This window comes from Zalophus californianus, chromosome 4, assembly GCF_009762305.2.
Source record: "Zalophus californianus isolate mZalCal1 chromosome 4, mZalCal1.pri.v2, whole genome shotgun sequence".
Taxonomy (NCBI): domain Eukaryota; kingdom Metazoa; phylum Chordata; class Mammalia; order Carnivora; family Otariidae; genus Zalophus; species Zalophus californianus.
In genome coordinates this window covers 28,274,507-28,293,543 of record NC_045598.1, presented here as the reverse complement: position 1 = coordinate 28,293,543, position 19,037 = coordinate 28,274,507, and the positions used below count along the sequence as shown (strand labels likewise).

General features: G+C 51.9%; 1 protein-coding gene across 1 annotated transcript; it reads left to right on the top strand.

The window, feature by feature from the left end:
• The first annotated feature begins 13,359 nt into the window (after positions 1-13,359).
• On the top strand, positions 13,360-14,958 carry LOC113934546 (annexin A2-like). Its single transcript, XM_027615793.1, has 2 exons — positions 13,360-13,562; positions 13,787-14,958. The coding sequence occupies exons 1-2, from the start codon at positions 13,415-13,417 to the stop codon at positions 14,656-14,658; spliced, it is 1,020 nt and encodes a 339-aa protein (XP_027471594.1). The 5' UTR covers positions 13,360-13,414; the 3' UTR covers positions 14,659-14,958.
• The last annotated feature ends 4,079 nt before the right edge of the window (positions 14,959-19,037 follow it).

The following is a 19,037-nucleotide window of genomic DNA, read 5'->3' as shown; positions in this document are numbered from 1 at the left end:
CTCCCAGTGAACATTCTCTGCCTGGCTTCTCCTCCCTCCATAGGCAGAGGCCAGCTCAGCTCAGCCCAGACCTAGTAGAAAAAGGTGACCCTCCCCGGGTTCGAGACCCACCACCCCCAGTTCTCATGTCCCTTCCCAGGACCAGTCACCATCCTGGATGGTTGACAGAGGACCACTGAGCCAAGGAGAAGGGACTTTTCTAAGATCACACACCAGCCAGGCCAAGCTGGAAGCTTGATCCAGGAAAGTGAGAGGCGTCCAGGGATAAGGGAGTCATGGCTCTAAGTTGCGGGGAGCTCTATAACTGGAGTGGCAGGTGCTACTCTAGCCCTGGGTCCTGACGCTGCCACTGCCCCATGGCAGCCTCCAAACCAAGGTCAGCCCAAGGAGACCAGCAAGCTGCCTGCACGTGCAGAGCAGACTGGGGGCAGGTGGGGTGGAAGAGAGTCCCTGATTATCCAGAGGTAATTTCAGGGACAAGAGGAAGGAGGGAGGGGCCCCAGCCCAACCCATCATCTGCCTTGGGGAGCACATCTCTGCAGAATCATGCAGCCTTCTTAGCCACCAACCTGCTCATTGTGAGTGCGTCCTCTGCCTGCTGAGGATCTGGGCTGGGACTCACATGGGAAGGCAAGAAGGATTTCAGTTACAGAGGAAATTGGGCAGAGTGGAGGGCCCACGTGTTGGCAAGCCTGGATAACACCCTCTTGCCTTGCTTTTGCCACATTCCTGGTCTTTCTCTGGGGGAAGGCCAGGGGATAGACTTACTGTCCCTGTCTGAAATCCCCAGCCAAGTCCACTCAGGCCTGCAACCTCTTCAGGCTTGGTTGTCGCCTAGCCTAGCCATCTGGAGCCTGAATCTCCTTTGTCCTGGGGTCCCTCTCCCCATTGGTGTTCTCTTTCAAGCCTCACCAAAGATGCCACCCGTCATCTTTTACACCTGGATTCCCCGAGTCTCGGGCCTGTTGCCCTGGCACCTCAAGGTACCCTTGGACGCTGTTCCTGGTGCCAGAAGCCTGCAGAGGTGCAGCCGGGGTCAAACCCAGCCCTGACTACCTGGAAAAGCAGTTATGCAGACTGGCCTTGCTTGAAATCAGATAGAAGAATTGCTACCAGGTAGACTGAGTAGAACCAAGGAGGATCCACCCTCCCTAATTACGGTTAAACACCAGCTTCAGAGAGAAATGTTTTTCATTCAATAGTAGAAAGGGGAAACACCAAGCAATACAGGCTAAACAATATCCTGAATTCAAAACAGTGGGCAGACAGGTCTAAGCTAAGGAGAAGAGGCTTCTTACAAAAACAATTCAGCAAAGGAAACAAAAGACGTTTTTAGAAAGGACCACTTTTGTTGTCAATCATTTTTTAAAATCTATTCTCTCTTCTCTGGCCCTACAGTCCTTCCTTTTGTAGATTGTCTTATACAATGGAGCGAGATGGTATGTAGCCTTCTGAATCTGGCCTCTTTAGCTTAGGGTAAGTTTTCATTTCTCTTGGGTGAATGTCTGTGGGTAGGCTCGCTGGGCCACACGGTCAGTGTATGTTTAATTTTATAAAAACCAGTTGGATGGTTTTCCAAAGGTACTCTATCAATTTGCTTTCCTATTGGCAACACAGGAGAGTTCCAGTTTCTCTGCATCCTCACCAGCACTTGGTATCATCAGTTTTGGTTCGTTGTTGGTTTTTTTTTGGTTTTTTTTTTTTTTTGCTTTAGTCATTCTAATAGGAGTATAGTAATATATGGTTGTCATTTTATAAGTTGACTGTTTAAAACAAGTGATAAAAAGTGATTTGATAATGTTCCCCTCAGTTGATTTTGGCCTTGGGAAAATGGGTGGCTCCAGCCAACGTAGGTGAGAGGAAGTCACAATGTGTGAGTTCTGAGCCTCAGCCTGAAGAGTGATTTTCCCACGGCCCCACCCTCTGGTCTATGTTCCTGGGAAGGAGAAAGGGACCTTATGCAAAAAGGTCTAAAGGACTAAAATCCCCCCTAAGACCTTGGGGACATTAACATACTCTTTTGGCATTCCACTGAGAGAGAGGAGGTTTGACCTGCCTGCCCACCCCTCTGCTCCCTTCCCTTCTTCTGGGCAGCTGCTTCATCTCCTACGCCAACCACGTGGTTCAAGGGGAAGCTGTCAATCACAGGAGTGAACCTTATCACCACATGGGAGAGGGCATGACCCAGGTCCTGCCAATCAGGCATCTTCTCTGAGAATTTCAAATCAGAACTAAGGGAAAAGGGTCACTCTTTCTCTGAAGGCAAAGCCATGAGATGTGATCCTCAAAATTATTGGTGACAACCTCTCCCACCCTGTGGGAGAGATCAGTCTGAGTAGGAGACAACAGAGCCAATGCAGCAAGAGAAGGAGAGGTGAGAAATGGAGTGGGAGCTTTTGGAGGACGTCAAACTCCTGGCTCTGGTCATTTCTGAATTCTGAATATATCTCTCAACCTCCCATGGCTTGTGAACCAATAACTTCTCATCTAACTCTTTCTGGTTGGGATTCTAGAACTTGACAGTCTTGACTAGGCTTTGGTACTGGGTGATTCCAATGCACTGATGGTGGGTCTGACTGGAGATATTGGAAGCCCATGGAGGATAAGGGGTGCCTGCGAGAGGAACCGTGACCAGGAAAGCTGAGGTTCTCCTGGGGAAAGGCAGAGACCCCAGAGGGAAGGCAGAGCTGGGGCGACAAGGAGCACCTAGCAGAAGCAGCAGACAGTAGGGGGTGGGTAGAAGCAGAGACAGGTCATGTAATTGAGCCGACTTACTTAGAAATGTATCACCCATACAATCAATACAGTCCAGCAGTCTCTTTATTTCCACTTGACTTTATACCCTGGGCACCTTCTTGAAAACTAAATATGATTGGGAACATGATTTTTGATGACCTCATAACATTCCCTCATAGTTTATTCAACAAATCCCCTAATGTAGGGGATCCTAAGTAAATTATTGCCATTTTCTGTTTGTTTTTATTCTTTTGTTATTGTGTACTATGCTGCCAGGAACCTCCTTGGAAATAAATCTTTGTGCACATGTCTAATTATTTCCTTCGGAGAAATGGTTATAAATGGAATTGTTTTATCAAAGGGTCTAGACATTTTAAAGCCTTTGATCCATGTAAATAAATTGCCTTACCGAAGGGTTGTGACAATTCACACTCCACCATAGGACAGAGGAATTTTCTTTCCTTCAAACCTTTGCCATTCCGAAGTACTACGATTTTTTAAAAGCTTGGCTAAGATGACAAGCAAGCTATATGTCTCATTGTTTTAATTTGAGTTTCTTTTATTGTTAATGATGCTGAAATTTTTCATATATTTACTGGCCATGTGTCGTTTTCTATTGTAGATTTCTGATTTTATGTCCTTTGCTCGTTTTTCTAATAGGGTTTTGGATTTTCTTATTGATCTGTAAGAGTTCTTCATCTCAACTACCATATATGTTACAAATATTATTTCCTAGTTTGTTGTTTGATTTCTTTTGATCTACATTATGGTTTGATTTTTATGTTTTCAGATTTGTCATTCTTTCCCTTTGTGTGTTCTTCAAAATACTGTGCTCAGAAATACCTTCCTCACTACTACAAAATCAGATAGATATTCGCCCATATTTCCTTCTGATTCTTCTAAAAATTAATAGTTTAAACGACTCGTCCATCTAGAATTTATTTTGATGACGCTGAGGCAGAGGATCTAACATTTTTCCCTTCCAAATAGTAAACCAGTTGCCCCAATGTCACGTGGTAACTAATCCATTCTTTACCGCACATTCTAAAGGGCACCTTTTCACCAATTTTAAGTGCTAGGATCTGTGTCTGGGCTTTCTCTTCAATTCTCTGGTTTATTTGACTATTCTTGGACTAGAATAGAAATAAGTTTACATTTTTTGATCCAAACCAAGAGTTCTTGTTTTACATTAGGGAAATTTAATCCAGTTGTATTTGTTGTCAAAATTGATCATAGAATTTTGCATTTTCATACTGTTTATGCTTTTCTTCTGCTTTCTCTTGTCTGTCTCATCCACTGCTGTATCTTCAATGCCTAGAATAGTGCCTGGCAAAGAGTAGGAATTCAATAAATGCATATATGAATTTAGTATAAGATAAAGGTGGTCATTTAAGTAAGTGAAGAAAAAGTAAGTGATGTTGAGTCCGTTCGATCCCCATCCGGAAAATAAATAAATGTAGATTCTTACCTCATATCATGCACAAAACCAAATTTCAGATGAATTAAAAACTCAATCTTTAAAAAAACTAGACAGGGATGCCTGGGTGGCTCAGTCGTTAAGTGTCTGCCTTCGGCTCAGGTCGTGATCCCAGGGTCCTGGGATCGAGCCCCGTGTCGGGCTCCCTGCTCGGCAGGAAGCCCGCTTCTCCCTCTCCCACTCCCCCCGCTTGTGTTCCCTCTCTCGCTGTGTCTCTCTCTGTCAAATAAATAAATAAAATCTTAAAAATAAAATAAAACAGACAAATATTAGACAAAAGGATAGGAGGATATGCTCATCACATGTTTTATGTTTCATAAATCTTACCTCAATAAAAAAGAGAGAGACAATGTCAGTGAAGCTCGTAGTCCTGAGGGTGGCCCATTGTAAGTGCTTGCGTTAGGGGAGTTAATGTTTCAGACAGATTGCAGGGACACAACCTCTAAACCCCGAGCAGCCAGCTGCCGCCATAGGGTAGGCAAGAGGGGGTGCAGAGGCACTTCCCTAAGTACTAAAGCTTTAGCTCCAAACCCCGCCTGCTGTCTGAAGGCCCAGGTGGACCACAAGGAATTCAGGGGGCTCAGTCCTCCTCCCAGGCTGACAACAGCGAGCAGGTCCAACAGCGTGTTTGGCACGTTTTGCCCCATTCACACCCCAAATTCCTGCCCCCTAAATCTCACCACAGACAGGAAAAGAGACAAGGAAAGAAGAGGAGAATAAGCAGTTGTCCCAATGCCTGGAGCAGAACCAGCCTGGCCACCCACCTCATGCTCTCCCGGGAGACGCGGTACCTGAGTAGGAGGTGGCCCCAGGCTCACCTCACCACATTGGATGCTCTACAGATGCCCGTCCGAGATGAGTCCAAGAGATCTGTGCTCCCAAGAGCCTAGAACCAACGGAGGAAGGGACAGAGGAGTAGCTCAGTGGAAGACGTGAAGTTCTATTTTTGGCATGGTCAAGCTCCATTCCCCAGCTGATAAATGCCTTTGCCCTCCATCCCAGTGCCCCCTGCCCCCACCCCGGGAAGGGGGAAGGCAGTGGGTACAGGCAGAAGTGGATTGATCCATACAACCTATCCCCTTCTTTCATGCTCCCTCTGCAGCACCCTGGACAGGGCTGAGCACAGGGTGGGGACCCATTAGAGCTGGGCTAGTCCCAGGAGATCGTTACCCAGGGGGTCACGGTCAGGACCGTCCCTCCTCTCCAAGGCCCAGGTAGCCTACAGGCGGTTGTTGGGCTTGCCTCCTTCTTTCCTTCCTTCCTTGCAAGCATCTCCCTTCCCCACAAGGAGAGGCTTAGGCTGCTGAAATGAAAGAATCCCCCTCCCTCTCACCCTGCAGAGCCTCTGAACCCTGTCCTCCTGAGCTGGGCCAGTCTTCGGCCGCTTTGAGATAGACGGGCTTCCTATTCAATTAACCTGGCATTTGGGTGGCAGGGGGTGGGGGTAGCAGGGGGTGAGGGTAAAGGAAAAAAACTTCATGATTTTCTTCCTAGCTCCAAGATGAAGGAAAGCCCGCAAATCTCCACCAGGAGCCAGAAGCTTTTTTCTTACCTGTGATAATAGTGAGGGTTTGTTTTCTTTCATTTAAACTCTCCCAAACTTAATTTAAAGTTTCTCTCTTTTAAATATGTCCTGGCTACAGAGTGAACAGCGACAAGCTGCCGGAGGAAAGAGGACGGGGAGAGATGATTGCCTGAGCCGATATTGCTGCAGCTTAAATGAAACCCTGCGCCCCTGGGGGAAGAGAGAGAGCGGGAAGGTGGGAGGGAGGAGGGCGGCTCCAGGACGGGACCAGGGCACTGGGGGAGGGGTGGGGGGCAGGGAACCAGGGCAGGGCCAAGGAGCCCCAGGCAGCGCCCCCCAGCTCCCTCCCGCCTCTCCTCTCTGCCCGGTCCAGACATTGGGTCGGCCACCTCCTTCCACAGCTGGGCCCCTGCTGCCACAAGCCCTAGCCTGCCAGAGGCCCCCGAGGGTCCACTTCAAAGTCATGCCACCCAGTCCCCATGCAGAAAGGACTTCTTCCAGGTAGACCCGGAGAAGAGGGGGAAGGGAGGCCCTGCCGTGGAACACGACAGCCCCTCTGTGCTCAAGGACGGAAGGCAGCTCATCCAAAACCGGTCCTCAGCCAACCCCTGCCCTCTCACAGACCCTTGGAAGGGAGACTTCTCATTAAGCCATTAGCAGGGCTGCGACACTAGGTCAGTAGTAGTGGTGGGCAGATGCCTCTCCTCTGTGGGCCTTCTAAGTAAGAGCCACAATGAGTATTTGTGGGGTGTTGATTACCTAAGACCCAGTTCCTAATATCACCTGGATTTGGGGTGCAGGGAGCAAGGCGAGGGCCCCTCTCCCACACTGTTTTCTCAGGAAGAAAATTCCTGGTAATGGCTCTTGAGCCATGAAGATGGCTTTTTCTTTCTTCTGACCCCAGTGCAGCCAGACCACAGGCATAAGACTCCTGCCCACCCTCCCGTGTGACTCTTGGAGGGACGCCATGGGAGAGGGGACTGTCAGAGGGTGGCCTGGGCCCCGGCGGCCCACCCCGACCCTGTCTGGGCTGGAGCACACACTCCCTTCGGCCTGGCCCACCACCCCCCTAGTTCCTCTCTGTGTCTGAGGCCAGGCCTTGGGTCCCCACTTGAGTCTGAGAGAACCTCAAGGTCCTGCCGCTTAACTTGCCCAGAGTCCATCTCTGTCTCTTTTAAATGAGACCAGATTGGTCCCACCTGACCCAAGAAGGACCAGACGTTCCCTCTCCAAACGACAGCCTTTCATTCTCACAAGCTGTGCGTTTATGAGATTGGTTGAGGTCAAAAGGCGGAGAGCAAGGGCCTTGTGTCAGGTCTATTTGGAGAGTGGGCTGGCGGCCGCTTCCCCACCGCTGCTAATTGCCTCTCACCCCTCCCTCCCAGAAGTAGGCTGTGTGTGTCCTTGACTGCTCAGTGGTCCCTTCCCTTGCAGCCATTCAAAGGCCTCTCCCAGCACATCCTGCAGAGATCTCATTAGTTTCTGCTGTCTCCCTCGGAGCGGAATCTGAAGGTTCTGTTCACCTTTGCGTCCTCTTCTCTTCTCCTGCTCCTCCTGACTCATGTGCTGTAGTTAGCACGCAGGTCTGGGGAGGGACGCAGGGGAGAACCCTCGGCTGGGCTGCAGGACCCCCAGCATTGGTCCCCTCTTGCTCTGTGACTGGGGGCAAGCCTCTGTCCACTGGCCTCGATTTCCCCATCTGTAAAAAGATGGGCCAGTGCCCCACGCAGATCTCATCCTTGGTGGGATGGGTGTGTTGCTGTGTGCCGGCCAGCAGAGAGGCCGGGAAGCAAACTGGGGTGTGCTGATGGTTTTCTTTGCCTGGACTGTCGACCGCAGCCTCCTGAAGGTCGGCCTGCCTCCAGCCTCCCCAGGGCTGTTCCCATGTCCACGATGGCACCCCTGCTTTTGTTACTCTTTTGCTTGATGATCCCGGAAGCTTGCCCTCGCCCCAGACCCCATTCATGCAGGGGTGCGGGCCCAAACTCTGGACCCGCGGGGGACTGGGACAGGGGCTCTCTCCTGCATGAATGTCTTTCAGCGTATTATGCGCCGGTGCTATTTGCCGTCTCTACCTTTCCATCCTCTGTGGCACCAACGCCCTGCATTAAATCCTTCCTGTCCTACAGGTTTACCGGGGCTCCTCTTTTCCTGGCTAGATCCTGAGTGATACAACATCCGACAGCAGAATTCCTTTTAGGGAAGCGAGCGTCTTTGTATAAGAAAATACCTTGATATGGCACTTGGGGGGAGGTAACATCCTGAGGGTATGATTTGACAAGAGACAAGGAGCCAAAAGAGCTAGTTAAACTGCTCTGCATGGGAAATAAGTGGGAATTTGGAGGTAGGAGAGAGACGGAGGGGAGCAAAGGGGAAAATAATAAAACAATGTAGCAGGAGGCTGACGCTCAGGTGGTGGAAACACTGAGGGGCTTATAGGAATGGAAATATCAAAGATGGTCTTTTACACTGCTGGCCTTGTAATCTGTAAGTCCCTTCTCGCTTTCCTTTGGAAATGTCTGCTACCCACAGGGACTTTGTGTGCCCAGCCATGCTTTGTTTTAGGGGTGAGGCTGATTTTTTTTTTTTTAACGGAACAGAAAGAAAAGGATTGAGGTCCATCAAGAAAAGAATTGAGCACAGACTTAGGGTAGAACTGACAGAACCAGCAGGGGGGGTGAAAAGATGCACAAACTGAATTAATTCAATGCAAGCAGGAGCTCAGAGCTAGAAATGACAATAAGACTAAGGAGCTAATCTTTCCTGGGGCTCACGATGTGCCGGGCTCTGCCCTAACTGCTGACTACATGAAGTAGGTACCACAGCGGGCTGCCTTCTAGGGATGTGGAAACCGAGGCACAGAGCTGCTGAGTACTGTGGATCGCTCTAGCAGGGGGTGAGCTGGACTTGAATCTGGGTGGTCTGCCCCCAGTCTGTGCTCCTGACCACACTACACGGGAGAAAGCCTCCAGGAACGTGCAGGAATCTTGGGAGGCTTTGGACATCCAGGCTGTGGAACGAGGGTTTGAATCAATCTGATCTTAAGGAACAGAAAGAGGCTAGCTGGCATCTGGGCTTACCTATTTTCCCATCAGTGTCTTTGAGTAGCTCTGGGGCCCCCCAGGGAGGGGACCATACACATCTTATTCCTCTCTTCCTTCTCTTCTCCTGCTCCTCCTGACTCATGTGCTGTAGTCTTATTGTGGGGGGACGATAAGTCACATCTTATTCCTCTGTGTCCTCAGATCTACCCAGGGGCCTGGCATGGAGCATGAAGAGACTCAAGTTCACGTTTATTGTGTGAACCAGTGGGTAGGCACAGAGGAAGGGAAAGCAGGAGGGAAGGACCCGAAGGGAAGCCAGCCTGTTGGTCCAGGCCAGGCTGGGGCTGAAACCCCGGCCAAGAGAGGTATCTCTTGTGTGGCCTCTGTTCCCGCTCCCCCAGGGCTAATTGCAGCACTGCCCCCATACCATGTGGGGCACAGAGCTGTGGATTTTTCCTAATTGAGAAGGAAAGCATCTCGCCTAGTGAAGGCAGTCACATCAAGGCGGGACCGCGGAGGCGAGCTGCACCAGCTGGCAGCAACCATGCAGCAGGTTCTGGAACCGCATCTCTCGCCGCTGTGGTGCAGTTAACTCTCCTTGTGTTTTTAAATGTAAGAGCCATGACACCCTCTTTGAAGGCCCCAAAGAGAGAAGAGTATTGACATCTCAGCAGGGACAGCTCTTCCGGGAGGTGCAGAGGGGAGCGGGGGACTCGGCAGCAAAGGAGTTGTCTCTCCCTGCAGTATTGTTTCTTCGGGAGCTAGTCCAGCGTTCTTTATTTCATTTTCATGTGATAAAAATTGAGATGTACAACTCTTGTCTCGGCAAACATGGGCAGCAGTCAGCTGGAAAGAGCTTTGTTCTCCCGTGTGGGCGGGTGACTGGCAAGAGACAGGCTCTTGGGAAACATCTCTAGGGACAGTGGGGATGGGAGCCCTTCCTGGATCACACCCTCTCCAGCGTGCACACACACACAGGCAGTGCACACACAGTGCGCACATGCACACGTATGCAAGCGCACACCCAGGCAGGCGCATGATATACACACACGCATGCCCACGTGTGCACATATCCCTTCTCCCCGAAGCCAGGCCCCGAGTCACAGGGAAACAGAACTCCTGATCTGTCCCAGGTTCAAGAGACCTGCGTCAGTGACGTCTGCACCCGCCTCCTCTCCTCCCTGGGGCAGAGCACTGCCCGTGTTGCTGGCATCTGGGGACTAGAGGTTGGGACACCAGTAGGGGGCTGTGTGAATGATCTAAGCAGGAGATATTCCTTCCAAACAGAAAGGAAGGCAGGTTAGAGAGATATTTGGGAAGTAGAGCTGGCAGGACCCAGCAATTGAATGGAAGTAGGAGAGTAGGAGAGGTAAGGAGTCAATGGGGAAGGGCCACAGGTTTCTGGCTTGGGCGCCTGGGTTGGTAGAGTTGACGTTCCCTGACGCAGAGAGCCCTGGGGAGGAAGATGACAAACTCCATGTTGGACATGGTGAGCGTGAAGGGCGTCCAGATAGAGCTGGCCATCGGGCAGTTGGATATGCAGGTCTGGTGCTTGGGAGGGAGGCCCAGGCTGGTGGTAGAGATTCAGGAGTCCTTGGGAAGCAGATGGCAAGCATGGTCACCCAATGGGTGGACTGACCCGACCGTGTAGGAGTAGAAAGAAAAGAAGGCCAGGTGCCGACCCCTGGCAGACATGAATACCAAAGAGCCTCCTGGGGCCACGTGGGGGCAGAAAACCAGAGCCAACAGAGGCAGGACAGGAGCCAAGGTAAGGACTGAGGGGTGTCCAGAGGGCCTAGCATCACGGATGCCACCGGTGACCTCAGAAAGGTCTTTGTGGGAGCAGAAGACCGACTGCAGTCATGGGAGATGAGGAAGTGAGGATGGGGAGTAGAAGCTGCTGGGGAAACTTGGTTTCAAAGCAAAAAGGACGGATCAAAGCCACAGGAGCCACTGGGGCTCAGGAGGGCTGTCACTCTTTGCCTCTTCTTTGGCTTGTTTTTACAATGGAAGAGCCTTCCGTAGGTTTGGAGAGTCACAGGCTACAGGGGGAAAGGCAGCGTGGAGGCAGAGGTTATGACATCCGAGAGAGGAGTCACTCAACTGGGAAAGGCCCCAGGGGAGGAGTGGGAGGGACAGAGTCAAGGGCACAGGGGAAGTTGACGGAATGGCAAGAGGAAGAGTCCCACGTCTGAGGTGGGGGTGGGGCGAGGATGGGGCGGGACACAGATGAGAAAGCCCCCCCCCCCCCCAGCAGGGCGGGGAGGGCCAGTCCCGGCCCCGTCGCGACCCTTCCTTCAAGCCAGCTCTTTGCGGCTCTGACCTCCTCTTGCTGCAGCCCCAAGGGTAAGAAGCCTCCTAGACTTTCCCAAGCCTGTCTGGGGCCAGGGGGCTGATGGGGCCGCAGAGAAAAACTCAGTCTAGCTGAGGGAGAATTCCCAGCAGAGCCTCTGGCAATGCCCTGGGCGACAGCCGGAGGCAGTGAGCTCCCTGTCAGTCAGGAAGTCTAAGCCAAGAATCCCAGCGGGGGGCCTGTCGTGGGCATGCCCACAGCGGGCGGGAAGTGAGACTACGCCTTCCGTGTCCTAACCCGCCCCGGGTTGTGAAGGCATGGGATAGGTTCTGCTGCCCCAGGTTCAGAGGCATAAGGCTGAGTCTGGTCAAGCCAACGGCCTGCTGACCTCCTCCTCAGACTCTCATGGCCCCACATGGCTCTTGGGAGCCCCTATACCCCCACCCACCTGGTATTTCGAGAGACCCTGCCTCCCTAATCTTTAGAACGTCCCCAGGAGGCTCTGGCTATTTGTTTTCTACAATTTTCAGATAAAGAAACTAAGGGTCAGAAAAGTTAGGACTTTTGCCCAAGACCACAAAGCCAGACGAGAAGTAGAACTACATTCGTTGGCTCCTGGTTTTATCCCATCTCTTCCACTCTGCGCGGCGGGGTCTGCTCCACCCTGCCACCCCGAAGACATCCGGTCCAGCCTTAAGCAGCTGGACATGACTGAGTCCTGACCTTGTCCCCCACCGAGCCTCCTCCATAACAATCACTGAAGCTGGCCGCCACCTGGTCACCTCCAAAGATGAACCCCAGATGCCCAATGAACCTCAGACCTTGGCGGTCTCCTCCCCACCCCTCCTCGAGAGGGAGTCCAGAGAACCCCCAACCCGGCTGAGGGTCCTGGCCCCGCCAGCCAAGGTAACAGCTCATTAACCCCCTTGGACTCCTCGTAAGGAAAGTGTCCATGCCTCACAGATGAGGCACTAAGGCTCAGAGAGGTGGAGTGACTTCCTTCAGGTCGCACAGCCAGGAGCATCCAGGCTGGATCAAGAACCCAGGTCTCCTGATCCCCAAACTGGTGTTGATTTCCTTCCACCCCACTCCCACCCTGGCTCCTCAGGAAGCCAGACCTCATCCACTCTCCAGCCAAATTCCCTGCAGCAAGGATTGTTGCCCCAAGATGGAGGACCTTGCTTTAGGACAGAGTAAGCTCCTTGTCCGTGGTGCTAAGGGCACCCGCCTCACCAGTCAGGATGCCAGAAAGAAATTCCTGCCACAGTTAAAGGTCAAACTAAATGATCCCAAATGCCCTTTCTCACTCTGGAAAATGTGGCCTGTGGTTCCCAATCTCTTTCTTTCCCTCCCTCCCACACTGGCCCACCCGTCTCACACTCACATCTGCATTCTTTTTTATGAATATTTAAATGTCATCTGATTGCATTATGCGTCACGAGTCCTGAAAGGCCCCCCTCTGCCTGTCTCCCTCCCTTGCTGCCTCTTAGGAGCCAGAAAAATAAATCCATCCCTGAGTCACAGCTCCACAGCTTCCTTCTCCCCCGCTGCACCCTACCTGGCTCTGCCGCAGTCTCGTGCAGCCCAGGACCTGCTGCCCCTGGTCCTCAGCTGCGGCTGGGGGCGTGGCGGGGGCGGGCGTGGGGGAGAAGCAGACAGTAGCATCCTGTCCTGGACTGTAGTGAAGTCACCTCGGCACCCCAGCAAACAGGACTGACCGAGCTGGAAAGAAGCAGGACGGCATGTGTGGCTGTCATTTGGGTCGGGGGTCCCCTCCCAGCAGGACCTGTGACCTCAGGTAGAGGCTGGAAGGGAGCCAGAGAGTAAACCCCCCAAACTCTTCCCTGCCCTCTGCTCTCCTGGCAGAACCTCCTGTTGGCCAAATCCAACCGGAAGCCAGAGGCGGAGGGGCCTCTGAGGTCAGGGCTGTTCGAGGGGGTCAGGCTTGGGGCCCAGAGCAGGGTGGAGAAGGGAGGGGACAGCTGTGGAGCGCAGGTGGGGAAGACCCAGCACCCCAGCCTCCCACTAGAGCCCTGGCTCTCCCCACCCCTCCCTCCTGTCTTTCCTCTCTCCCCTTCCCTCTCAGGAGCAAAACTAATTCCTCTCCTTCCCCTGCAGAGCAGTTTGGCCAAGTCCTTGTTCTTACTTCCTGGCTCCTGCCAACATCTGCCCTCAGGGCCTCCCCTTCCTGTCCCCCCCAAAACAAAGATCCTAAGAGGAACTGTGCTGTTAAGTAATCATTTTGTTGTTGTTGTTCACCTTAAGTATAAAAAGCAAAGGAGGGGCTCTACAACTGGGGACGCTCGCAGCTCACGGTGCCGGGCCCAGCTTCCTTCAAAATGTCTACTGTTCACGAAATTCTCTGCAAGCTCAGCTTGGAGGGTGATCACTCCACACCCCCAAGTGCATACGGGTCGGTCAAAGCATACACCAATTTTGATGCTGAGCGTGATGCTCTGAACATTGAAACGGCCATCAAGACCAAAGGTGTGGGGCGCGTGGGTGGCTCAGTCGTTAGGCGTCTGCCTTCGGCTCGGGTCGTGATCCCGGGGTCCTGGGATCGAGTCCTGCGTCGGGCTCCCCGCTCTGCGGGGAGCCTGCTTCTCCCTCTCCCACTCCCCCTGCTTGTGTTCCTGCTCTCGCTGTCTCTCTCTCTCTGTCAAATAAATAAATAAAATCTTCAAAAAAAATTTAAAAAAAAAAGACCAAAGGTGTGGATGAGGTCACCATTGTCAACATTTTGACCAACCGCAGCAATGAACAAAGACAGGATATTGCCTTCGCCTACCAGAGAAGGACCAAAAAGGAACTTGCATCAGCACTCAAGTCAGCCTTGTCTGGCCACCTGGAGACCGTGATTTTGGGCCTATTAAAAACACCTGCTCAGTATGATGCTTCTGAGCTGAAAGCCTCCATGAAGGGGCTGGGGACTGATGAGGACTCCCTCATTGAGATCATCTGCTCAAGGACCAACCAAGAGCTTCAGGAAATTAACAGAGTCTACAAAGCAATGTACAAGACTGATCTGGAGAAGGACACCGTTTCTGACACATCTGGTGACTTCCGCAAGCTGATGGTTGCCCTTGCAAAGGGCAGAAGAGCAGAGGATGGCCCTGTCATTGATTATGAACTGATTGACCAAGATGCCCGGGATCTCTATGATGCTGGAGTGAAAAGGAAAGGAACTGATGTGCCCAAGTGGATCAGCATCATGACTGAGCGGAGTGTGTGTTACCTCCAGAAAGTATGTGAAAGGTACAAGAGCAACAGCCCTTATGACATGCTGGAGAGCATCAAGAAGGAGGTCAAAGGAGACCTGGAAAATGCTTTCCTGAACCTGGTCCAGTGCATTCAGAACAAGCCCCTGTATTTTGCTGACCGGCTGTACGACTCCATGAAGGGCAAGGGGACTCATGATAAAGTCCTGATTAGAATCATGGTCTCTCACAGTGAAGTGGACATGTTGAAAATTAGGTCTGAATTCAAGAGAAAGTACAGCAAGTCCCTGTACTACTACATCCAGCAAGACACGAAGGGCGACCACCAGAAGGCGCTGCTGTACCTGTGTGGTGGGGATGACTGAGGCCCACGGCAGATGAGCGCCCAGCAGTGGTGCTCCTTTGTTTCCAGCTAACAGTTCCCGAAAATAGCTTGTGACTAACAGACCCCTTGTGCCTGTCCCTGCGAGGATGGTGTTAGCATCACCCCCTCCCCATCCTTATGTCGGTTGCCTAAGCATTGCCTGCCTCTCATGTCTAGTCTCTCCTTTTAGCCAAAGAAATGAACATTCCAAGGAGTTGGAAGTGAAATCTATGATGTGAAACACTTTGCCTCTTGTGTACTGTGTCATAAACAGATGAATAAACTGAATTTTTACTTTATAAAAAAAAGAGAGAGAGAGAAAGGAGGAAGGGAAGGGAACATTCCGTAGGGGGGAGTTCCTGTCCCATCCCAGAAAACTTTTCAAAGTCTAGAGACAGAGGGATGGACGTTTTGGCTCCAGCGAGGCCCCTCGGGTCCTGAGGTTTTGAATGAAGTCCTGTTTCCTCCCATGGGCACCCTAGAAAAATTGGGGTGCTCTTTGGACCCTGATCCCTAGGATCTCCACCTACAGAGCTACCATTCCTGCCTACCCAGAGCCCCAAATAGGCCCCTCCTGCCCTTGAGTGTCTGTCCCTCAGCTCAGGGGGCCACCTGGCCCAGGAGGAGGAGGCCGGCTGGCCCCAACAACAGCAACAACAGTGCTGTTAACAAAGGCTCCCCACTGAGGTCTGAGGTTCTCCTCCAGGAGCCACTTCACTAGCTAAATACCAACCTCTCGATATTTGGTAATGACCTTTTTAAGTCTCCACTTTCCTGCCTTGGTATTTAGAGAACAACCTGGTCTCTGGGGAGGGAAGGGAACTGAATACTTATATTCATGGCACTTCAGAAGGCTGGCCCCAGAAAGGGAAAAGAGAAAAGGCTCACGTCTCTCTGCCGGGGGCCCGAGGCAACCATCAGAACCCTAATTCTCCCTGGTCCGCAGCAGGGACTTGGCGGATGCCCAGCAAGGCCACAGTCTGACAGCAGTCACTTGGGCTTCCCACACTGGCGTGTGCAGGGGTGTACCCACACCAGCGCGGGGGACTGTGCGGGACGGTCCTCGAACGTGTGTGCGTGTGCCAGCAGAAGACAGGCCCGGCCTGTGCGGGCATGGACTGGAGGGGATTAGGAGTGTAGACATGGGGCCGTGGGCGTACACTGGCTGGTGGCATGCCCATTCGCACACGTGTACATGAGGAACACGGATGCGCCTGTGGGCATGCCTCTGCGGGAAACGAAGGCATGATCTCCTGTTTGTGCACAAGGGACACCGATCTGTTTGTGGACACATGTATCTGTGAGCGATTCCAACTCCGCTGAGCCGAAAGGGACTGCCGGCCTTTTCCCACAGCAGGGGAGCAGGCCTCGGCAAATTGTGCCCACAGGTTCCCAGGGAGGCCAGCAGGGGCTGCAGGGGTTGGAGGGGAGGGTGCCCTGCTCCAGTGTCACTAAGCCTTAGTCATCCGGGGGTGCCGAAGACTCACTTCTGCCACTGTCCCCACGGAGCTTGCTTTTCCCTTCATCCCACCCCTTGGCCCTGAGGAGCCTCCACGGTGAGGGAGTGTGGTACTGGGGGCCAGGGTGGCCCCATCAGCCTCTCTGGACCCAGCAGGTTGATCCCAGGCCCAAGAGCTGACTTCCATTAAGCCCTGGCCAGGGCCCCAGGGCCCAGCACAGTGCCTGGCCAAGAGCGGGCACACCATAAGCGTGCGTGGAATGAATGAGTGCAGACGAGGACAGTGTGTAGGCAGAGGGGTGCCGCAGTGTCCTCAACACGCAGCATTTGAGGAACTGGACCCAGCATGGGTGAGTACATGCAGAGCACATGGCGATGTAAGTGTACTGCTCGCTCCAAAAACGGCCAGGACTGTCAATTTATTAGACTTGGGACCGGATCTTGGATGCCATGGTGCTGTCCAGATCCCTCTTCAGGACCAAGGCTGCACTTCCCCAGCTGCAGGGAGCATTGGTGGCTGGCGTGCTCTCCCTGGGCCATCCTTCAGGATGCTGGGATCAAGTCCTGCGGCAGGCTCCCTGCTCAGCGGGGAGCCTGCTCCTCCCTCCCCTTCCCCCTCCCGCTCAGCGGGGAGCCTGCTCCTCCCTCCCCCCTCCCCCCTCCCGCTTGTGCTCTCTCACTATCTCTGTAGCTATCTCCATCTCTCTCAAATAAATAAATAAAATCTTTAAAAAAATATTTTCTAATAAAAAAAAAAGGAAGCTTCTGCCAGCAATTCAATTCCCCATCTTAGAGCCTGTTTCTGAGGACCTTGATCTAAGACAGGCAAAGTCGCTGAATAGCATTAGATAAATGGAGGGGGTGGAGAGAGAGCCTAGGAACAACGTGTCCAGTGAGACGAGAAAGGAAGAAATGGAGAGAGGACCAAAGACGAACCTCTGAGGAACAAGGATTGGTGAACTTCAAGCCAAAGAAGGATTGGTCTGAGAGGCAGAGAGAAAACCAAAAGATCTATCGTCAGAGGGTCAAAAGAGTAGAATATTCTAAGGAGGAAGCGGTCAATAGCATCAAATTCTACAAAGACATCCAATAAACTAAAAGCAAAAAAAAAAAAAAAAAGCCATTGGATTAACAACAGAAGGTGGCCGATGACCTTACCCGGAGCCATCCCCAGAGGGCAGAAGCAGGTGCACCTGGGTGAGTGGCAAGAGGGAGGGGTGTAGTGGGGGAAGGGCTTAGGTCACTGGTTGCAGAAGTGGAGGCAAGACAGAAGGTAGCACAATGGTGGCTATCAGCGCCCTTACCACCACCGTCATCATCGTTGTTTTTAAGATTGGAGAGGCTAGGGGCGCCTGGGTGGCTCAGTTGTGATCTCAGGAGCGTGGGATCAAGCCCCTCGTCAGGCTCCAAGCTCAGCATGGAGTCTGCTTGTCCCTCTCCGTCTGCTACCCTCCCCCACTCCTGCGTGCACGCACGCACGTGCTCTCTCTCAAATAAATAAATAAATAAATAAATAAATAAATAAATAAAATATCGGAGAGGCTGGAGCACAAACCTTGAGAATTTTCCAGCCAGAAGGTTGAATCCATTCACAGCCCCCAGAGAAGTCTCAATGTCTGACCATGTGGGTTTTTCTTTTGCCAAAAGCAAGATTAATCCCAACCACTTAAACAAGAGGGATCCATTACTTTGAACTGAAAGGACACTTGTCACTGTAGGAACACCCTTCACATGAGTAAAAATAGAGTGCCAGCTGGTCACAGCTTTGGCAGATTTCTGGGGTCTCCCTGAGAACCCCTCCATTTGGTGGTCATTGTTGTAGGCATTGTTTATCTGTCATTTGGCCTTGGAGGGCAGCCCAGAAAGGATGCTCAGAGCTACTGTTCTTATAGTGAGATGACATATGGAACTGCAGTCGCCGACCAAGGGACTCCCAAATTGTCCTCACATGGGTTGGGTTTGTGGTTTCTGTAGGCCTGGAAGGTGACCACTTACTCATTAGCCAGTCCAAGCATGTGGTACCATACCGGTGCTCCTCCTGTGCCAACAGGCATGGAGGGGATGTGGAAACCAGCTCCAGGCAATACGGAAAGTCTGGGATTGGCTGCTCTTGGAGTACAGACTGCAAGGCTGGGTAGGGAGCAAACTCAGAGCCCAGGCTCTGGTGCCAGGCACATTAAACGTGAATCCTGTCCTCATCACTGTATCGACTACAGGAACAGAACTATCATAAAAGAAGTCTACCATCATGTGGGTCAGGACTGGTGTGGTGGTTCTACACATTCATCGGAGAGTCCAGTTCCTATCTTTCTGTTCTGAAAGCAGAACGTGCCTTCTAGCCTCAAGGTCTCTTCATTGCCCAATGTGGCTGAAAGAGCTCCAGCCATTACATCTGCATTCTGGGCATCAGGAAGGAAGATAAGAAAGAGGAAGAAAAGGACTTGCTCCTTTGTTTTAAGGATGCTTTTAAAAGTGGTCCTTATAACACATCTGTCTATATGTCACTGGCCAGAATTTAATCACATCTAACTACAGGGAGGCTGGGAAACATACTCTTATCTGGGCACATTGCGAGTCCAAACAAAATAGGATTCTGGTAGTAACAGGGAAGGGAAGAATGGACAGTAGAATAATCAACGAGCAGCTTCTCCCACAACCTGTGACTTCAAGGCAATTTACTTGAGCCCTCTGGGCTATAAAATGGTAATAATGGCCCTTCATTATTGTTGCTATTGATTGCTGCACAAAAACTCAAGTGTCTACAGAGCTCAAGAAGGTAATGTAAAGAAGAGGCAACTGAGAGTCCTAAGGCCTGGGGCTAACTGGAGTCGTGAGCTCTGTCTAGAAAGGGAGATCCATATTCAACTCCAGCCTCCTGTAAAGATGAAGATGCTGGTTTAGCATTTCCAGATCTTCCAATT

Coding starts and splice junctions, on each gene's coding strand:
- LOC113934546 (XM_027615793.1), top strand. CDS start 13,415: ATGTCTACTGTTCACGAAATTCTCTGCAAGCTCAGCTTGGAGGGTGAT. Junction 13,563..13,786: donor AACGGCCATCAAGACCAAAG/GTGTGGGGCGCG, acceptor AAAAGACCAAAG/GTGTGGATGAGGTCACCATT.